Genomic DNA, 16,558 nt, shown 5'->3' with positions numbered 1-16,558 from the left:
AAGCAGGAAGTGCCGTATAGAACAAAATATGCAAAATCAAAAAAAATATAATTTTTTTGGTAAAAATGGAGAATTTCATTAACACATGCTAAAGCGAATATGATTGTCAGTGCTATTCATGCAAACTTGGGATGAAAAATGAGGTGTGCTGAGAACATGAAATACAAAATTAAATGGAATATTCCCAAGAATTATTATACTTACTGTATGAAAGGAGGATTGTTTTATGCCAATAGATTCTTTTTAACCCTCAACATAAATTTTTTTTGCATAACAAAAGGGAAGGATTTCTTTCCTTTTTAAAGCGAAAAACTACCAACTTTGTAAAGCCATCCGTTAACCAAATAAAAAGACAATAGAGATGAGCGAGCATACTCGTTAAGGCGATTTACTCGAGAAAGCACCGCCTATTTGGAGTACCTGCCTGCTCGTCCCTGAAGATTCAGGGGGGCTGCAGAAGGGAGCAGGGTGGAGAGTGTGAGACATCTCCCTCCCGATCCCCTCAACAACCCCCCCCCCCACCCAAATCTTCAGGGACGAGCCAGCAGGTACTCGAAAAAGGCGATGCGCTCTCGAGTAAATCGCCTTAACGAGTATGCTCGCTCATCTCTAAAAGACAACCATGAACAAAACAGTAATAAGAAAAAAAAAAATATAAAGAAACACAGGTACTTGTTAAAAAGCTCATTTATAAACCGTAAAATCTATTTTTTGAGCCATTGTGACATGAAAATGGTAAACCTAGACTACATAGCAAGCAGTAAGAGGACCAGACTCAGCGTGTTACTACTATTTACTATATGCACACAGGAAATGGTGTCAATATAAGCATGAAAATAAACTAGCAATATTGTAACAGCATTCTGAAGCATAAGCAACAGTTAGTTCAAGCCAACTAACAGCTGAAATGAGATGAAGAAAGTTTTGGGTTAACTACTGTGTAACTTTAATGGGGCAGAGCTGTGATAGCAGAAACAGCCTATAGACACAAGTGGCGCGGTTTCTCCTGAGAAAGAAAAAGCAGACCTTTCTGCAATCTTTTAGGAGCCCTATTCATTGAAATAAAAGCATACCAAACAGTACTCCGACTGCTCCCAAGTTGTATAGTTTCTCAGGGACGCTACGTTTGTAGCAGCATGCACAGGCTTCTCCTCGGTACTTTGTGTAACAAAGATCTAATTTATTAGAAGCATATACTCCTTTCTTAGCGGTCCCCGTAAGCAGGGCCCATATTGAGTGATGATAGAATGGGATTAGGATTATTTTGATTGGCTTTCGTGTTGGTACATTTGTACAGAGCTGCTCTTGTCCTGTATTCCTCGTGTCCCATGCCCCTGATCTAGGCTGTGACAAGGTATAGCCGAGCTTCCAATCCCCCTCACATGGCCGTGATCTAGGCTGCAGGCAGGAGGGGGATTGTCTGCATTCCTGTCTAGAGCAGATCCAAGCTACGAATGCCATAGCAACACAGAAGGCCTTTACTGCAGAAGAACATCTAACACTTGATCTTACAGGAAGCGAGGTCTGAACATTACAGTCCCATTCATCAGAACCTGCAATGAAACTGAAAACACTGGAGGGCGTTCAGGAGATACAAAAGCCTCATGTTCCACTGCGACATCTGATACATTAGCCTTGTAGCCTATAGGAACTGCAGCCCGCATTGCAATTTTCCAGAGCGGATTAGAAAATAAAAGCTGGATTGGTTTTAATGGACAAGGCTATTTTTCGCTCCAAGAGACTAAACCAATGCTGCAGGAGAGACTGTTTGGGACCCAATAATTTGATGAAGATGCATTCCAATAGGCCGCTTGCACACAGACAGATTTTTTGCTGCGGAATCCACGGTTCCACAAGCAGAGGGAAAAAAAGGAAAAATCACAGCATGTTCCATTTTTGTGTGGGCTCCGCATGGATGGCTTTCATTGAAGTCAATGGAAGCAGTCCGACTCGCAGACCATCCGCAATTAACATTGTGGACAGGTTGTGAATTCTGCGTCATCACCTAGCGACGGTGCGGGGGGGTTGGGGGAGGAATTAGAAAAAGATGATAAATTACAGGTATGCGTGGAACCCGCTGCTGCCAGGGTTGGATTCCGCTGCGGGCTCCCACATGCGGAATCGGTCTCTGCCATGTGCAGGTGGATATAATAGTCAGGCTGCATGAATCCTGCCAATGCAGCCATAATGATAGCTTCAGTCTAGAGTCGAAAGAGTAAAGTAGAAGTGTAAATGCCAGGTGCAAGGTCCAGAAAGGGTTATTGGTGTCCATAGTTGGGTACGACTCTTTTAAAGTCAGCAGAGTATATACAATAATCAGCTCACAAGTAAACCCCATGTATACTGTGCAGGACTAGGACAGTGCATGTTAGTAAATGCAAATATTAGTCAAGCAGAAGTCTACTGAAGCGCTGAACTAGACTAACGTTTTACAGAATGTAAACATGGGTTCACACGGGGCTGCAGATCCACCGCGAAATGCCTGCCTCCAAGACCACACCATTTGGCGTTGGGTTTGCGAATGAGGTGAATTCAGCAATGGAGATTGAGACACAATTGACGTGTCGTGGATGTGAATTCTGCGCCACAAGTCAGTTTCCGCACGGATTTTGTGCAGGTTATTTTCACAGCTTGTGATTTTAAAAATCTTGTCCACTTTTCTGCTACTGTAAATGCAGCGGGATTTACGTGCGGAGGGTCCTCGGGGAACTTCAGCAGCAATTCCGCTCCGTGTGAACCCAGCATAAAGGTTCACTCACACTGCTACCATTGCTTCGGTTTTTGGTTGTAGAAGCCATAACGGATCCACTATTATCCGTTTAGTTATGGACACCACTGAGTGGCGTCCATAACTAAACCTAACCATTTGTATCCGTTTTTTCCTGTCTTTTGCCGGGCAGAGCTATACGACATAATACACTATTCTGCCCGGCAAAGTGCAACGGAACCCAGATAGAAAGGAAGAAAATAGTGAACACTAATATACAGAGCCCCATCCCATAAAATAAAGATTTACATGCTCAGAAACGTATAGGGGTTATCCGGGGACATAGGTGTTAAACAAAACCTTGCAGCAGTAAAATCACAGAACACATACTGCCCCCCACACTCGTCCATCGCTGCCATCACATGGCCCTTTTGTTGGGGACATCATTGCCGGCTCCCTGCAGCCAGTAGTGGGAACCAGGGAGCCGGCAGCAGAAGGGTGAGCATGTATGTTGTGATGTTAGTGCTGCAAGCGGAGCATGGTTTTGTGTAACATTAAATCCTCAGAAAACCCATTTAAGGCTTTTACCGATTCTATTACTTTACCTGCAATAGCCTGTTTCGTGGAACTGTTCTTCAGATTCTGGACAGGAAGGGATGGTATGCTAGAAATTCAAAATTGAAACAAACATGAATTGACAAAACACTAAAATCCAGGCTCTACTTTCATGTTTAGGAAGATTAAAAAGGGGTTCTCCAGGACTACAAAACCATGGCTGCTTTCTTCCACCATACCTAGTGACAGGCTGTTTGCCATATTGCAGCTCAGCCCCAATCACTACAATGCAGCCGAGCTGCAATACCAGACAAACTGTAGACCGGTGTGGTGCAGATTTTGGGAAAAAGTAGCCATGTTTAATATTTCTAGGCAACCCCTTTAACAAGCACCCCAGCCTATGATGCTGCAGTATGGTATTCATACATTTCATACTTAAAGCTTACATGCTTCATGTCCCCTGGATTGCTCATGCTTTGGACCTTATTCTAGAATGAGCAGCTAAAGTTCCTTTAGAAAGAAAAAAAAATGTTTTACAACTTAAGGCCTCGTGTCCACGGGCAAGTTGGATTTCGCATGCGGGAACTTAAAAAATAGACCCTGCCCGCGGCTGAGAGCTCTACTTACCAGTCCGGGTCTTTTTTCTGTACTGCGGATGTGTGCGGAAGCTGCGGCTGGCGTACATGCGCAGCATTTTATTTTTTTTGAGAATCCTGCTTTCCCGCAGCCCGTCCGCAATATCAATTGTTGTACACAGGAAAGGGGGGTAACTTGCTGATCAGTGGGGGGGGTCTGACCGCTATGGATAGTTGATAACTTAAAATTCTGGTACGACCCCTTTTAATCCAGACCATAATTATGCACACTTTTTGTATTTAAAAATTTAAAAAGATAAAAATAAATTAGAAATCGGTTTCTGTGCCCAAGACATTCCTTGACTCATGTTAGAATAGCGCCACCTGCAGTTTCTATTCTATTCTGTGTCCACAGAAAAGCCACATCAAAAACAGCACATTTTGGTGTGATTTGACACGGATTTTAATGCGAATTTTGGTGTAGAGGTGGAATCTAGCGCTATAAAAATACATGCCATGGATTTAAAATCCATAAGGCATGTCAATTTACGCACGGGTTTTGTGCGGATTTCATCCTTGGAAAATCTCATCCATTTTGCTGCTGCTGTAAATGCTGCAGATTTTCTGTCCACACAGAAATTTTGCTGAAAATCTGCCCCACGTGAACCTAGCCTAAGGCTGCATTCACACGGGCCAGTACAATATTGGTCTGAGATGTCACACTCACACGTGCAATTTTCTATGCGAATGCAATGCAAAACTATCACTGTACACATGCGTGAAAATAGCATGCCATTTCAATAGCATTTTTTTCTTTAAATCGCAGTGCACTCGAAAGTTCAATGCATTTTTTTGGTACCATAGGAAAGGAGTAAAAATCCCCCCAAAAATCACCACATACTGCAATCTTTCTATCTGGCCACATAGCTGTGAGAACAATTGCTCATGTTAGTAGACCCATTGTAAGAGATGGGCTGCTTTTTCATGTAAAATCTGTGCATCTCACAAAGGACAAAATTCACGTGCTAAAAAACCTGGGCGAAAATACCCTTCCATCTTAGTGCAAAGTACCTCGAGGTCTAGGAATTACCCTTCAAAAGCCAAAACTGACCAATAGATGTGTCTGGCTGGTTATCTAGAACTCTAGTATTTAATCATTAGGCTCGAAGAAATGGCCTCAGAAATATTAATTTACTCTACTACCATAGAACTAGCAAAAAATACCAATTAGAGTAATTTGGTCCTGTGCCTAGATATTACTGATAAGATACTGGTTAACGCAACCCCTGGTGGTCGTGATGCTCTTAGGCCTCCCTCACACACACATTTTTGTACAGCGTCAAAACGTAGTGTGCCGCGTCTTGGGCAGTGCTAAACGCCAGCACTAGCTGCACAACCATAAAGTGATTCTCACCTGGCAGGTGTCATCGGGGTTCCCCGATGCTGCGATGCAGACTCCCGTCCACTTGTTACACCGACAGAGCATCTTCTACTAGAGACAGAGATTGAATTCCCTGCCTCTAGCCAGAGATTGCTCTGATTGGCTGAGTCAGATGTGAGTGACAGCCCTCAGCCAATCATAGCCAGCGCTGAATGCACCATCACAGCTGTCAATCAGCTGACTCAGCCAAATCAGGGCAAGCTCTTGCTAGAGGTGGGGATTTCCACATCGCCGTCGTTAGCAAAAGATCTCCTGACAGCTTGACAGGTGCAGGGAAGGCTGCACGGAGGTCCGGGGACCCCAATGACATCTTCCAGGTGAGTAGTGATTTTTTTTCCAGCATCCTTGGCTGCTTTTTCAGCTGTCCTGAAACTTGTCTGAATCTGCAGTAAACGCAGCATGGCGAACGCCTGTGTGGGGGAGGCCTTAATGTTGCTACTGCTGGTGGTCTTAAATACCCAAATAGTTAAATCAAGACCACCTGGAACCTCTTGCACATGACACGCAACCAACATTCGCCACATAAGTAGACGATGTAAAAGGGAAATCCCATGAACACCTGTGGGCATCATAAGCAGTAATAGAAAACTTAATGGATATATCTGGATACGTTCACATGGCAATTTTGGTCACTGCATCCGTACCACAGTCAAGAAGATACAGTACATTTTTTTTTCTGCATGCAGGTTGCATGTTGATTCGTGGTACACTGCAGTGCAATTCTGTTACAAAAATATGCAACTCCGCAGCAAGTTACGAGATTTGAAAAATTCAGATGCGGATTCCACTGGCTTTCACGGGGAACACCAGGGGACGCCAAAAACAAGTACATAGCAGCAATATTTAGACAGTTACTGATTAAGGTTGAAAACCTATGTTGTGTATGATCTAGTACGGATATACCGTATTAATAGTTAAAAAAGGTATTTTCCAGGACTTAAAATTACATTTAAAAAAGGCTTAAAATAAAAAGGGAATACTCGCCTCTTACGGTCGCTCCCCATCCAGTGCTGCAGCCCCAGACAGAGAGCGAATCGGAGAGGAGAGTATTCAGTTTTTAAACAATTTTAAGTCCTTTTAACTTTATGCTTGAGTCCTGGAAAACCCCTTTAAGTCCAGAGACAACACTTTAAACCTACATTATAACAAACACCTAATAGAAAAATAAACAGTGTAGCAATCATTTACCTTATTCCGTTAGTAGGAGGAGGATGTCCAAGAAACTGCATTCCATTAGCAGAAGGAGGAACAGGAAACTGCATTGAGGTTAATGGGGGCAACCAAGAGCTGTTAAGCTTTGGGGCCGATTTTGCACTAGTCATTGCTGGTTTTGAATAAGGTAAGTAACCAGCATTGCTGTTAGATGTCCGACTGGCGTTTGGGTAGTTTGAGGAAGCAGACAGATTAATCATTGAGTGTCTATACCGAACGGGCATGGGCCCTGCACCATTACTTGCAAGACACTGGTGGCAAGCACAGGCAGAGGATTTATGCGCGGGTCCCGCTTTGGTAGTTAATGGATAAGGTATATCGATAAGTCTATGGATTTGCCGTCGAAAACCAGTGACTTGATTTGTCTGAACAAGTATAAGAAAGTCAATGTGGTAACATAGTCCAAATATTCCAAGATCTATAGCTGGTTGGCCCTTGCTAAAGTTTTCCTCTATAAATATGCAAATTTGCGTTTCATAAGCTGTCCAAGAGCCATCATCATTCATCCATTCCCAGGAAATTCCTTTGGCTGGTGCAGAGTCTAGTGAATAAAGGCTTTTTCGTACATACCGCATGGTTCCTGAGGGAGAACAGAAAAGGGAAAATAAGTCAGTGATGTAGAGCTCACACTTATCCTGCAGCACCCTACATTTACTTCATATACAATAAAACCTGCATTAATGGTCAACATTGGGAGGCTTAGAAGACTGTACCATGTACAACTTCACGTTACTTGCAACATAATATTGCGATTGTTTGATTATATATGTATTATCTAGACTACATTTTGCTTCTCTTATGCCTGGTTTAGACAACGATTCTCGCTCAAAAAACATCTTTTGAGCGATAATCGTTGTGTGCATTCCCAGGACAAGGCGATCGCTCAAACGGCAGTTTGATTGACAGTTTTGAGCGCTCACTTAGCACTCTGAGCGGGGTATACAGAACACAACTGGAGCACTGTCTTCTGTATACTCCTGCTGTGTTCACGGAGCGCACAGCTGTTATACAGCTGAACTCACCGAGCGGGTTATGCAGAAGACCAGCGGGGCTACTTGTCTTGTGCGGTGCTCTTCTCTCTTCAAGCAGGGTGTGCAGAACACAGATGGAGCTCTGTGTTCTTCATACCCGGGCTGTGTTCACGGAGCGGGATACAGCTGAAACAATAGTATCAGCGGTATCCCACTGTGAACTCCTGATAAGGCTGATTGTTCTCTATTAGCATGCGGAAAGATCAGCGACTCGTTAACGAAAAACGCACGATGTCATTGCAATTAGACCCAACGACTCTCGCTCAAAAGACAGCTTTGTGTGATTTTTTGAACGAGAATCATTGTGTCTAAACCAGCCTTTAGCCATGAATGAACTACAGTGCTCTTCTGTCCTAGACAGAACTAAAGTCCATGTTTAAGGAGGGATTTATGGCTGTGCAATAAAATGTAGACCTGTATGTTTTAACAGTTAGCACACGAAGTCATGCCATCATGCATCTGGGAGGAGGATCAGCTGTGTAGGTTTTAGATAAAGATTGCACACAATAGGTTTATTTTTCTGCCCCATGGAGACTAGGAAACCCACATGTAGGCATTTTTTTTTTTTGCTAAGTTAGTATAAAAGCTTTGCTTTCCTGCCCAAGACAGTAGTCAGACAAGTAAGGTGAAGCTCTACCTATCCAGTTTCCTGCTGAATTTCTGTCTTGGTGACGTTTAAAAGTGGTCTTCTCCGGCTGCTGATATACAAGTCAGATGTTGCTACCTTTCCAGCGATGTGATACAAGTGGTAATCTATATACTTTATGATGTGATCTAAGTTGTAAGTGTATAGACACGTGTGTGTAAAATATATAAGATTAGCAAAAGGACAATAATCAGTATGCACTTAATTTGAATAAATTGTTAAATCTTTCATATTGTCTTAATCTTTAAAGCCATATCTGAGCCCAAGTCCTGCTTATTAAAGCAAAATCATTTACATGTAGCGGAAATGCTGCGGCTATTCTGCAACAGAAAATTCTGTGTCAAAATCTACAGCATTTCTGCAATAGACAGGTCATTATTGGCTCCCGATCCCCCTCCATACAGACCCTGAATGCACAGGATATAACTATGTCCTGTGTCATTAATGGGTTAAAAGGGGCTTTTCCACAATGGCCATTTATTACCTATCCAGAGCCCCGATAACTACTCAATGCACAAAGACGCGCAGAGGAATGCGACTGGAGTGGCAGTCAAGCATGTGCTCAGCCGCTTCATTCAATGGGCCCATTTATCGAAGACCAATGGGCCAAGGGCAGCCCTACCCAATGTTTTTTTTTTCTTTAAGGGGCAATAGTGGCAGAAAATGTTGAAAGAGTCACATGGTGTTATTTTAATCCCCTCACATATCAGAGCATTCCCATGTCTACTAAGACACAGAGGTATTTTGAGGACACATGAGTTTCCCAACAGATTATCCACTGTCCTTCCAGTCACATTTTAATCAGCTTTGTAATACAGAACTATCAGAAGCACAGCCTTACTTCTCCCTCCCTATCTCTCAATTTGTAAGACATTGGTCAATGTATAATTGCGGTCGTTGGAGCATATTCTGTCTCTCTGCAAAAGGGAAGAGTTCCAAGAAAATAGCTGCAAGCACTGCGACTGTGCCTGATCCTATTGCAGAAACAAAGACTTGGCTACATCAGCGAGCGCATTTCAAGAATATAATACACCTCAAATGGAAATTAGGAAGAAAAATCGTTTCCCACTGTAATTACTCCCGACAGATGCAATCTGTTACAGATCACTCATGCAGGGAGTTTCTCTGCTGGCCACAGGAAGAGGAAGTTTTAGAGTAAGTGGACTGAGTTATTAAATGACAAGGTGAGGACTGCAGCGCCGGAGGAAGAGAAGAGTGATGTGGCCGGGGTGGGAGACATTATGGCCAGCAATGTAGATACTGTAGCAAGTACTGTATGGAGGGGTCCTCAGCTGCTAGAAGACTAAATCGAAGCCTTAAGTGGCCATTTAAGAAGCTATGGAGCTTTACTTAGTCATATCAGGTGCATACAAGTACTGTATACAGAGGATTCAGGGGGTTGGACTGAATTACTCTGTTCATGCAAGTCAATATTCTGTATGTTATAACATGAATCAAGAAGAGGTCTACGAGGAAATAGCTATAGGGATAGTCAAGTGAAGTGATGTTAAGTCACACAAATATGTAAGAGAAAAATCCAGCAAAAATAAAGTACGTAAAAGAAAAGATAAGAAACACTTGACCAAAATTCAGCAGCTATGTAGAGTTTCCCAGCCACTTGTCCTCTCTGATACTTTCCATCCTCAAAACTGAAGTTAAACTGTCTAAGGGTGCAACCACACTTGCGAGAAAATTGCGCTTTTTTTGAGTGATGCGAGTGAAAATGCAGAATTTTGAAAGCAATGGTTTCCTTCACTCATGCGATGTTGCGAGAAAAAAAATATTCCGGCATGCCCCATCTTTCTGCATTTTGCGGTGTCCCCCCACCCCCACCCCTTCCCATCTACAATGTTACCCTATAGAGCCTCCTTTTTATTGCATAGCAAAGCACAAACTTGCGATTTTTGTGCGATGCGATTTTAACATTGAAATGTCCAATCGTCTTTTGCACAAAAAAAAAATTAATCACAGCAAAATCCCGCAAGAAAAATCGCAAGTGGCAGCAGTGTTTTTGCAGAAAAACACAGCTCTGATGCAAAAAAAAACAAAAAAACACACACAGGGAAAAGTTATGTTCACATGTTAGAAAATTCAAGATCTGCCCCAGTTGAATTAGCTGTGAGAAACCTGCAGCATTTTACAGTACAGAAATTGTGGAGGAGGATCTGAAAAACATTTCATCTACACGCTGCAGAAAAAGCCTGCGACGTAGATTGACTGCAGGGCGGCTTTTACAGTCTGCAGCTCGTCAGTTTACGATGCGGACTTTCACTGCAGATTTTACGTCATCAAAGCGAATGTCTGAAAAAATAAAAATAAAGAACGCCAGAAATTCAGTCACCCTGTCTCCCAGGAAAAAAACACAATAAAAAGCGATCAAAAAGGTGTGTGTAGTTCGAATTGTTACTAACAGAAACTACCGGACATCCCGCAAAAAACGAGCCCTCACTCAACTACAGCGACAGAAAAAAAATGTTTTAAAGTTATTGTGCGCAGAAAATTATTGAAAAAAATAAAACGTCTTTAAAAAAAAATAAATAAATAAAAGTAGTACAACAACAAAAAAAAAAACGACTGTACAAGTTTGGTATCTTAGCAATCACACTGAGCCATAGAATAAAGTTATCAGGTCATTTTTGTTGCGGTTTGTGCGCCGTAGCAACAAAACGCACTGAAAGATGGTGAAATGTTTTTTTTCATTTTACTCCACTTAAAGTTTTTCAGTACATTATATGGTACTTTAAATAGCACCATTAAAAACTACAACTCGGCCCACAAAAAACAAGCCTTAATACAGCAATGTCTATGGATAAATAAAGGAGCTCCGATTTTTTTTAAAAGGGAAGGGGCGGGGTGGAACCAAAATAGAAAAAAAAAAAAAAAAGGGCCGCGTCATTAAGGGGTTAAAGAGGACAACAACAGAGGGGGGAACGCAACTAGTCTTACTTGTAGGCCTCAAAAATACGTCATTATTTGCAGATATGCTGTACCGTGCAGCATAACTACCTGTATAGCAAGAGATTAAACGCCCATAGATCTCATGATAAAACACTTATATGATCAAGCTACGCCTTTTTTATGTTTGGACACATTTATGAAGACTGCATCTGCATGGATTTAAATAAAGGTTGAATCTGCATCTAGATCGCTTCACTGAAAACACAGGGCATTAGGTGTAATGTGCAACCGTCCAGTGGTGTCCTAGACTGCACTCGAGGGCTCCATAACATGGCAGGGGCTCTACCACGGCTCTAGATACCCATGTCTGCACCAGCATTTGCCCTCTGCACATGAAGCATTAGCTTTCTATACTTTTAGATAAACACCCCTTTTAACTGTTGAATATAGCAAATGCCAGCATAGCCCCAAGGTGTAGGTTACAAGGTTCACAGAGGCTCTTGTTGAGCTGCCTTACGATGCACGGTGAGGAGAACCAGTTTTCTTGCCTGATACTAATTAACAATCCCAAATGTAAAATTTAAACAAAGATGCGCACAGCCAGTTTTCTTGGCAAGTTTTCCTAGATTCTCATTACTCCAGAAGTGCAGATGTGATGCAGAATTTCCCATCATTGTTAGTGCAGTGGTTCATGCCAGCTAACATCCAAGCTTACTCAGCTCCTTCAGTGAAACAGCTGAGGCACGCTACTTATTATTCCCAGGACTCGTCCTTCAAACAGACTCCTCTTTAACAACCTGGCATGAAAACGTTAATATACTTCACTGTAAGCAAGATCATGACAAATGGTGACATAAGAGTGTTGAAATAAACACACAAAAAATAAAAAACATACCACCATTTCTGAGATGAGCACCCCCCCCAAAACAACCCCCTCCCCCCCCAAAAACAACCCCCCCCCCGCCCGAAAAAAAACAAACAAAAAAAACCACTTACAGATAAAGCATTATAGGACAAGTCATCTCAGGACAAGTCTCTTTTAGTAAATACTTGCGTTTCCCATTATATCCCAACACTTTGGGATTTTTTTATCAAGTATCTGCACTGCGCTGTTTACTTTTATTCCTTCTAGAAGTGTATGGATAAGTTGATAATTGAGTGTTATTCCCCTCATAGTCTATCTTGACTACACTATACAGTCTATATTCTCAGCACCTAGTGTCAGAGCGTAGGGACAACACCCAGCTGGAAGTTATTGTAACAGCACAATGCAGAAGTGAAAAACAAACCCTCCAGATTTATTATGGGTGTCACGTAACATGGGTGCACCCACCAAGGGTTTATCTATCTCACTTACCTGGGCTGTATTCACACGGGCCCTAATATTGATCAATTAAAATCTGACCATTTTCCTAACGATTTTCCTGCATTTTTGTATCAGATTTTTTTACTTGTATTTTCTTATGCACATGGGAGAAAAAAAATAAATAAACTCAAGTGGTTCCAACAGTGAGCTACTAAAACAGAAAATCTCATGCTATGCAAGTGCAATTCCTTTTTCTCAAACTCCCATAGGAAATAATGCAAGTTCTTTAACAAGAATCACCCAAAAATAGGAGATGCTGTGATTTTTTTTTAGCTCAGACTATTGGTCGAAAAGAGAAATCCACCACGCATATAAACCCATTGAAATCAATGGCTTCTCTTCCTGTGCGAGTTAAATCCATATCGCATTCAGACAGAACTCAAGTGGGAATAGCGCCCTTGTAACTTTAGTCTGTCTTGAGAACATCTGCCACTCGGGCTGCTTAGATCAGACCCAAAACATAGATGTGCAAAGTCTGGGCTGTACACCCCAAACTCTTGCTGTTACCACCCCTGTAGAAGGCCAAGGGACCTACATACACACCCACACTACTCTCCAGCAATCAAAGGCTTACCACCACCAAAGGCTTAAAAGGTTCAGAGCAGCAAGGACCAAACTTATAAGTTTTTAGACCAGTGGTGGCAAATCTATGGCACGCATGCCGGAGGCGGCACTCAGGGGCCTCCCTGCTGGCATGCGTCGCCATCGATCACACACCACTTGTGAATACTGGCAGAAGCCGCAGCTCCCCTGCCAGCATTCACTCAGCGCCGCTGCTAGCTACGCTCATCCCGGCGCACACTGCGCCGTCAGTGTGCAGCCGGGATCCTCCTACCCCCCCCCCCCCCCCTCACCCGACGTCTCCTACTACTTGGTTCCATGAGAGCAGGGGGAGGTGGTGTCCGGCAGCACACTAACATATTAACTTTTTCTTCCCAACTTTTGCACCAATCAGGTTGCTGGAATTGCTGATTAGGGCAGAAGTGGGCAAGAAAAAGTTAATATGCTGCCGGGATCAGTGTCAGCAGCAACGTCGTGCAGAGGAGGAGTGGAGCTTCCACAAGGAGGGGGTAAGTATATGGGTCTCGGGGAAGGGGGGTGAGGGTGTCGCCATTATGGTACCGGGGGTATGTTTTCATGTGGCAGAAATGTGCAGGGCTGTTTCAAAATAGACAGGGTGTAGATTTTGTTTGTTTTTTGGATGCGGAAATGCTGCTAAAAATTTCCACAAAATTTTCCACTGAGGACATTCTGCAGTATTTCCACATCCAAAAAGCAGCTAAAATCTGCACGGTGTCCATTTTGAAGCAGCCCTGTCCTTTTTAGAACGACGGGGGTAAAAATCAGCCGTCGTGATAAGCCCCACCCCCTGATGTGTTGGCACTTTGCCATAAATGTGGGTTTTGGGTTGCAGTTTGGGCACTCTGTCTCTAAAAGGTTCGCCATAACCGTTTTAGACCAATACAAAAAATGCAGTACTGACAAAACACAAAAAACAAAAACACAAAATTACGTTACTTACAATGAAAGCAAAACCGTTCTAAAAATAAAATGAAAACAGGAAACATACACTTAAATGTTTGCGTCCCTCAAGGCCGGGATGAAAATTGAAACATATCTGAGCTAGGCTGTCCTCACAAATACGAAATGTATCTCTATTGTCCCACCCATCTTTTAAAGTTCTCAGTCCCTGGCCCAGTTTGTGGATTCGCCCATTAGTTCATTTAGGCAAACCCCTGCGTTGGACAGTGAGGAAATAAGGGAAAAATAATGAAATGAAAAACTAAACTAGTCAATCTTTCCATACTTCCTCCTTCCAGCTAGTGGCGGGGGACGATGCATTTGAACCATCAAATGTCCACCTGCTTTCCTTTTTGAAGTTTGTCCAGTTTGCATCTTGCTTGCTATCAAAGCCAGCATGGTCAACTTTAGGTGACAATTGTGTTACTCCTATCATGGGTGATGGGCCTCTTAACCCCCGTCGCCCATTATTCTGGGGAAGTACAACTGTAGTTAAAACAAAAATATTCACAACATAAAACTTATAAGCAACAGTCAAGTCATCTGTCAAAGTGCTAACAACCACTTGTCCGTGAGCGAGTTACATGCTCTGTCCCAATCACATGACGGTGATGTCATCGCAGGTATCAAAGCATAAAACATGCAGAGTCTGACAGCAGCTGCCTGCTGACAGGACCTGTGATGTCACAATCATATAATCAGTCACCAGATCTTAGCTCCGCCCCTGACCACATAACGGTGACGTCATCACAGAACCTAAACCAGCAGAGGGCGATAATGTATGTAAGCAATGACTGACGTCATGCGCATGTAAGCAATGACTGTGACGTCATCACAAGTCCTGAACCAGCAGGTCCTAAAACAGCAGCTGTGTGCTTACGACTCCAATCCCTTCCACTATATTATACCACTAAGTGGCGCACTGCGCCACCAGAAACACTGGCACTATAATTTCCTAATAATTACTAGTCTTATATAATGCAGGTTGCGGAAGGGTAGCTGAAAAGGGACACTAATGGGCCATTTACCCGAGATCAGTCAAAATTTAAGCAATAATTATGTAGCGTAAATGCACAAAGAAATAAAATAAAAAAAATAAGCTTGCTTCTCGTTTACAGCTTGAAAGCCATAGCTGGATCTCAGGTTTGTCGGTCTATGTAAATGCTCCCGCCGCAGAGCTTCACGTAGAAGGTGAAGCGCTGAGCGAGAAGCCAACGACAATCCCTTGGTCCAGCGATGACTAAACGCCCGTGCAATCATTTGACTGGCTGTCAGGCTGTAAAAAATGTGCCGTCCAGTTTATTTACCTTCATTTATCAACTGAGAGAAGTTTATTGCTCCCTGTTATCAGCCATTTTACAATGGAGAAAGGCTGATTGTTGTGTTCTTGCACAGAATTACACATGGTAAATTCCAGAACAATGCTTGCTCCAGAGTCACTAGTACAGCTTATATCATCCCCAGTATGTAGGCTGCTCTTGCATGGTAAAATATACATACACAGAATCTATGGATGATAACAAAAAGCCACACTTCCTGTCATGCATCTGTATGAGAAAGTGATCTTGGGAATGTGGTTTTATACACTATTTTCAAAGAAAGGGAAGGGACAAACAAAAGTTACTGCTAAATATGCACTCTTTAAAAAAAACAAAAAACACACACACGTTTAAAAGAACTTGCTCTCCTAATCCCCAGTGCTAATGTTCTGGCATTCATAGTCTGAACGATAACACACTTGTTTGTTCGATTACATCTTTTACGTTGGCCAAACAGTGATCGCTGGTTGGTGGCACATTTCCCTGTGTAAATATGGGATATGCTGCAATAATATAAAGTATGAGTGGTGTTGGGTAAAGAATGATGGCTCACCCCAACCTCTACATCCCAGTGACAGTAAGAAGTGATCTGCACTGGTTACAGGCAGAGTAATGTGTAAAAAGATCCCAAGTTTAAGGCCTCATGTCCACGGGGAAAAGAAGAATTAAAATCCGCAGTGGATTTTAACTCTTCTCCTGCCCGCGGATCCGCACCCCATAGGGATGCATTGACCACCCGCGGGTAGATAAACACCCACGGATGGTCAATAAAAGGGATTTAAAAAAAAAAGGGAGCATGAAAAAAAAACAAAAAAAAAAAACGTGACATGCTCCATTTTCGTGCGGATCTCCCGCGTGGACGGCTCCCGCAGGCTTCTATTGAAGCCCTCCGGATCCGCCGGAGACCTAAAATAAGAATAACTTACCCGCAGCGGACCGGGCAGATCTTCTCTTCTTCCCGGCCGGATCTTCTTGCTTCGCCGGCCGAAGAAAGATCCGGCCGCGAAGAGGAGAAGACCTGCCCGGTCCGCTGCGGGTAAGTTATTCTTATTTATTCTTATTTTCAGCGCTCATGTCCGCGGGGCAGGAGGGACCCGCTACGGATTCTCCATGGAGAATCCGTAGCGGGCCTGATTTTCCCCGTGGACATGAGGCCTAAAGCCTCATGTCCATGGGGGGAAAAAAACCTGCGCTGGTCTACCGCACGCTTAGGGAATCATTGGGCATCTGTAGGTAATTAAATACCTGCGGATGCCATTTTCCCCCAGCGTGTGGATCACAAACCTG

The 16,558-nt window shown here is 43.0% G+C and overlaps 1 protein-coding gene across 2 annotated transcripts in view; it reads right to left on the bottom strand.

The window, feature by feature from the left end:
• Positions 1-16,558, bottom strand: part of DTX2 (deltex E3 ubiquitin ligase 2) — a 62,880-nt gene that overhangs the window by 25,727 nt on the left and 20,595 nt on the right. For both annotated transcript variants that reach the window (XM_066575310.1, XM_066575319.1), the window contains exons 3-4: positions 6,467-7,070; positions 3,313-3,371 (exon numbers count right to left, since the gene is read on the bottom strand). In XM_066575310.1, the coding sequence (XP_066431407.1) occupies positions 3,313-3,371; positions 6,467-7,070 (663 nt within the window). The remainder of the gene's footprint in view (positions 1-3,312; positions 3,372-6,466; positions 7,071-16,558) is intronic.

The sequence above is a fragment of the Eleutherodactylus coqui genome, chromosome 1 (assembly GCF_035609145.1).
Source record: "Eleutherodactylus coqui strain aEleCoq1 chromosome 1, aEleCoq1.hap1, whole genome shotgun sequence".
NCBI lineage: Eukaryota > Metazoa > Chordata > Amphibia > Anura > Eleutherodactylidae > Eleutherodactylus > Eleutherodactylus coqui.
The sequence above is the reverse complement of the archived record's forward strand: the minus strand, read 5'-3'. Positions and strand labels throughout refer to the sequence as shown.